Source organism: Leptosomus discolor, chromosome 6 (genome assembly GCF_034619465.1).
Source record: "Leptosomus discolor isolate bLepDis1 chromosome 6, bLepDis1.hap2, whole genome shotgun sequence".
In the NCBI taxonomy this organism is placed as follows: Eukaryota; Metazoa; Chordata; class Aves; order Leptosomiformes; family Leptosomidae; genus Leptosomus; species Leptosomus discolor.
Window position 1 is genome coordinate 23658771 of NC_141396.1, and position 6202 is coordinate 23664972.

A 6202-nucleotide genomic window follows, 5' to 3' on the forward strand; every position below is an offset into this window, starting at 1 on the left:
CCGCTACTTAGAACTAACCTAGGTTCCGTAACTCAGTATTAGGAGGCAGCTGTTGATTACACCTGACAAGTTGATGACACCAAGCTGAGTGGTGCAGTCAACACACCTGAAGGACAGGACATGGACCTGTTGGAGCAGGTCCAGCAGAGGGCCATAAATATGATCAGGGGGCTGGAGCACCTCCCCTGTGAGGACAGGCTGAGAGTGTCAGGGTTGTTCAGTCTGGAGAAGAGAAGGCTCCAAAGAGACTTTATAGAGGCTTTCGGTACTTAAAGGGGGACTGTAAGAAAGACAGGGGCAATCTTTGTAGCAGGGCCTTTTGCAATAAGACAAGGAGTGATGGTTTTAAACTAAAGGAGTGTAGGCTTAGACTAGATACAAGGAAGAAATTGTTTACAATGAGGGTGGTGAAACACTGGAACAGGTTGCTCAGAGAGGTGGTAGAAGCCCCATCCCTGGAACATTCCAGGTCAGGCTGGATGGGGCTGTGGGCATTCTGATCTAGTTGAAGATGTCCCTACTCACTGCAGGGGGTTGGACTGGATGACCTTTAAAGTTCCCTTCCAGCCCAAACTATTCTATGATTCTAACTTAACAGAAACAATTATTATAGTGCATCACTGGAATCTCCTCTTTTCCTACTAGAAGTTCTTTTTGTATCTAGTCCTGTATTTCATGGCATATTAAGCCTATTGAGGGTCACTGGTATTTCTATTTGTATTATTTGCATCAGGGGGGATATCTTTAAGCCTGAAGTTTGTCAAGAATCTAATGTGTCCATGGAAAAAAAAAAACAACAACACAGTGACACAGTCTGTGCTACACAGACAGGTCATATGAAGGCATGGAAACTGATGTGGATAAAGGGCTTTAAACCCTGCGACCATAAGGACTCAATCTCAAATGTCAGACATTCAAAACATCTAAAAGATGACAATACCAAGAGAGCAGCCATACCATTCCACTAAATTTTGACACAGAAAAAGATTTTTCTTCTAAATCAAAACATGAAGGCTCAATCATCTAAACTAAACTACAAAGCAGCAGTTAGAAAGAAAACCGGACTACATAAAAAGGATCTTGTATAGGTATTATCAAACCTTGAACTTGACTGGTTCAACAAAAAAAAAAAATTACTTTTAAGGAGTAGGCATACTACAAGCTATGCAATATTCTATTATTTTAGAATAAATTTTCTATGTATATTTTCATCTTTGGTCAACATATTAGAAGCTTACACAAATAAGAGATTCAAGTACACTAGGTAATGACTATGTGAATGCTGTTGATTTCACCAGGAAAACCTGAAAATTTAAAAAAGGTGTTCTATAACAACTGATCTGCATTTCCAAATGTAGCTTTAGTCTATCTAGGCCCACAAACAATCATGTAGTCAAGCCTAAGAAAATACTGCAATAGACAGAGTACAAAGGCATAAATATTTTTTTTATTCTGTGTTCTTACCTGTAGCGCACTATTCAGGAAGCAACTGTTCTGTCCTGGTTCATTGCTGAGACCTTTACTGGGTGCTATTGAGGTTGTATTTCGTGGAGTAAACATGCCCTGTACATTCCCCCGACCCACAGAAAAGTAATTTCTTTTCCAAGACATCTTCCAGTTTCAGCTGTAGAATATGCAGGTTTAGGCTGGCGGAGTATCTGACTTTATCAGACCATTCCTTTCTTTCACCAGAATTCAAAACTGGAACAACATCCAATCTTCATTAAATTATAGTTTAAACAGAATTTATCCTTTCATCAGGACACAAGCAGTTTGCTTCTTTTAAATCCAGCCCAGGATGCTATTCTTTATTTGATGCTTACATATGCAAAACTATCTTTTACAAACAGCCACATACAAAGTTTGCAAAGGGAAGGAACCATGGTCATGCAAGTTCATCTGTTATGCAGCTTCTCCCTTTTCTGAACAGGCAGTGACTTCAGGGAACAAATGACAAACCAAGGAGGTCCCAGAATCCAGAGGTGAAAAACAGCAGCTACCTCCCACACCTCAAAAAACTCAGCTTCTTTAATCCTTTGATAATCCTCCTGTAGAAGGTGGGAAAAATCCTATTAGTAAGGGAGCAGAGAAACCAAAACCAAAATAAAACCTTGGCAGCTCCCTTTCAGTTATGTCTATCTCGGGTGATGAAAGAGACGACATCTTCACAGGGGAAAAAGAAGAAACTCCAGGACTTGAGAGCGAAGAGCTTTAAAGTAGCAAAAAAATCTCTGATACAGCTCTTTTAATTCTGCCTGCGATCTTCAGAAGTTTCTTATCCCGATCCTCCTTTTGCAATCAGTATGTCCAGCCGTGCCAGAAAGCTTGAGAGAGAAAAATAATAAAAGGCTTGCGTCATTTAATTACTCTCTTGGTTTTGTGGTGTTCTGCCAAGACCAGTGTTGCCTCACCTCCCACAATACACTGAATCTTCTGAAACAAAGCAAAAAATTTAAACCCTCCTCCACCCCAGAAATAAAATAACATAGAAAAAGACAGAGAATTCCGAGAAAAGTATGTAAGAGCAAGAGGGCTGGAGTATGGTGGAAGTGTTATGGAGGAAGTTAGATTAAAAAAATAAAACACAATGTTCATGTGAACTCCATGGCAGCTTTCATATGTATCCTTTACAATCTTAACATATTAAATTTCAGATCTGTTAGTCATTCAAACAGTAGTAGAAGGATTTGTGATTCTGTGAATACATGCTAGCATAATGCCCACCCTAAAACTGGGATTTTGCACTGAACTTGGAAAGCTAAGACAAAGGCTCTTCCCTGCTTCAGCATCCCACAGCTCTCTCCAGAAGTAAAGAGTCTTCAAATTTTCTTAATCAGAAACCACGTGTATCTATAAAATGTTACTAATCTAGGTACATGGGACAAATGTCTTCCAAACGATATTGATGCTTCTGAAGAAGCTGGAAGAATCATTCACAGAAACTTCTCTTCACACCACAAGTTCGCTTTTCCCCCTCATCTCAGGAAAAGTAAAAAAGAATTTGATCTAAGAGATTCCAAGAAACAGGAACCACAAGATTCATGGCAAAACATTTTTTTAAAGTTATCACAAGTGTAGCCCACCTATATTTACTTTACAGACAACTGCATAATATTTTCCCAATGACACTTAAGATTATCCCATTTTTGATACACATAACAATTGAATGTACCTATTATGGCTGGTATAAGCAAGATGACTCTATTCCACATGTACTGAAGTAGTAACTGCAGCATGAAGGTACTGCAAAATAGACATGCATAGAGTTTGTGCATCCAGTAAAAATTAACTAAGAGAATAATCACTTACAAAGATATCCTGGGTATCTGTGAAGGCACATTTTCGCCTTCCATACAATTATAAATTCATCTCCTGTCAAAACGCAGGAAGAACTTCCTCAGCATCGGTGAATGTGTTACAGCAGCCTAGCGCATTCCCTTCCAGTAATATGTTGTTTGTACTTCTATTAAACTCATTCTACAAATATTAATGAGGCCTCAGCATTGCTGTAAGGAAGGCAAATATTTATATACAGATGAATATTCTTCTTGGTTGCTAGTGTGCCATGCAAAATTTTCAGATGTGCTTGCAAGCCTGCAGACACAGACCATTACCACGCCCGTCATGCAACATTCCTGAGCACTGAACAGGATTCATTTCAAAGCAATTTCAGCCTCAGCCCCCTTTCTTTGCTCAATCCCTTAATGAACCATGAGCCAACCATGAGGTAATTCAGTTTCAAGCAACAATTTAAGGGTCTCTGTAAATCAACACCACCTGCAATAGGTGCAGTGGCTAAGCCTGCACTGCAGAGATGGATCAGAATGCTGCATGGAATAAGCTGAGGCAAGCAGGCTCTGTGATAACTCAAAAAAAACCCTCAGCCAAGCACTCAGTCTTCTTTCCACAGCACCTACAAAAAGATGAAAACACAATCCAAAATAAGCCCAAGATGCACAGCTGCGTGCAGCACCTATCCAGTGGACTTCAAGATTCTTCAAAGTTCAGAACAAGATTCTGCTGTCAAAATAGGCTACATAACTTAAAGTACTTTTTGAGACAAACTGTCTCAGTTACAACAAAGTTTTTTCTATTGATTTTTATTGTCTTGGAATCAGAATCAGATTAGAGGCTTTGTAGTTCACCTGTCATTGCAGCAAGGCCATTGCAAGCTGGCCATTGACTCTCACAGAAACTGCAAGCTTACTACCTGCACTGCACTTGCACAGGCTTAGCAGAACTGACTTCTTACCACACCTTCACTACGATCATCCACAGGAGCAAGTTTAGTTTGTTCGTTTAGCTATATGGCCTTTGCAGAGCTAAGTGCAAGCAGAAAACACTTAAGCTGGTAACCAGCCTGTTATGACAAAACCAGATCTCTGGAGATAAATGGCAGCTTCACACTGTGCCAACCTCTAAAAACTTCCCAACATTATATAATAGCTACAAAATGGAATCCTAATTAATCTGAAATATATGTAAGACACTATTCACACGGATTATTTACAGACACGTTTAGAGTCTGCTCTACCATAAAAAGTGTAACAAAAAGCAAGCAGGAAAAAAGAATTTTTGTAAAAAACAATCATTATTAAAATATTCTGTTTTCTTTTCACCACCACTGACGAACCATCAGTAGGAAAAAAGCTAACCCTCCTATACTTTAAACACCCAACATACAACTGCTAAGAAAACAGTGATCTGTAAGGAGAGAGGAAGGCTATTGCTGCGCAAGCCTGTCAGCAGATGTAGGTGTTCTCCAAACGTGCTACTACTTCCAGATACTGTGTTAGCTTGCAAGTGGTCTCAACCACAGAACTACAGAAAAAAGAAAATTTGCTTTCTGAAAGGATACCACAATAAGACTGATGATATACACCCACAAGCTTCAGAGAATTACATAGTTAAGTGAGAAGAAAACTTTTTCATATATTGTTTCTGACTAAAGAAGTTTTTGACAGACTGCTCCCCTATTAAGAACACATACAAGCTTAACAGCTTTTTACAAGTACAAGGAAAACCCCTACAATTAAATTGACGACGGAGTTTCCCAGCCTTCTATAGAACTTCAGTGTTAGGTGACAACAACCGCGGCTCTACATAAGTCTTGTATTAAAAGAAACAAAACCAAAAACACAACACACACAAAAAATGAAAAACACATCAAAAAACTCTCAGATGACAGATTCAAAACCTGCTACTTTATGTCCCAGTGGCATCTTGGCATGACTCCAGAAAGCTGAGTTTGAAGGAAAAGGGAAAGGTATTCTTAGACCTGAGAAAACTATTCTTACAGAAAAGAGACAGGATTCTCATTGCAGGGAATTTTACTAATACAGAAATATAACCAAAATAGGACAGGTGCCAGATGCAAAAGCATAAATGATACTCCTGGTTCATTACTCAAAACATTATCTTAGAGACACAATGAACTGACACAGAAAGCGTAAAAACTTTTAAGGTACTTGAATTTTATCATATTAAGAACACTATTAATTGGAATAAGGCACAAAATTAATCTATCCAGCGTGATTAAAAAAAGCTAGCGATATCCATGAAAAGTTGCACAGCCTTATAATAATGCTATACAAATGTTATAATAAAGAGTACCTAATATATTAATATATGCATATATAAAGAGCCTATAATTTAAAAAAAGGAAATCCAACATTCTAGATCTTTCCTTGAATTCATGCTGTTTGGCAACAGCTTTCTTCAGGAAGGAGGGAGGACTCCCAGCCGTAGAGACAGACTCAACAGACAAGAGAGAAGGGCATGGGCATCACTCCCAGTGCACCTCCCAGCAATGCAACCCCAAACCAAAGGTGGCCATGGTTCAGCATGTACTTCTGACCTGAAGAAACCCAAGCCTGCTCTTGGAACAGCAAAGCATAACACTCTACCAGACATGATCTACAGAAGAGTTCAAGTCCCTGTTCATTCTCATATTCACTTGCTAAATCAATGACACAGAACCATAACATCTCAAGTTGCACCCTCTGTTCTCTGGTGATGTCCCACTATCACTGCTCATTTTAAGGGGGAAAAAAAATCGTAATGCTCCTCTCTTACTGCAGTCTCATGTCTCCCCAAACATTTTAGGCTATTGTCTGATGAACCATTCCAGGCACATGGCAGAATTAAAACAACCATTTAGGAAAGGAGATGCTTCCATTTAGCACTAGGTATGGCTGAAACC

At 39.1% G+C, this 6202-nt stretch overlaps 1 protein-coding gene across 1 annotated transcript in view; it reads right to left on the reverse strand.

Moving 5' to 3' along the window:
* Window positions 1-1611, reverse strand: part of USP54 (ubiquitin specific peptidase 54) — a 53065-nt gene extending 51454 nt beyond the window's left edge. Inside the window, exon 1 of the mRNA XM_086466349.1 lies at window positions 1465-1611. Within this exon, the coding sequence (XP_086322475.1) occupies window positions 1465-1611 (147 nt within the window). The remainder of the gene's footprint in view (window positions 1-1464) is intronic.
* Window positions 1612-6202: the final 4591 nt, after the last annotated feature.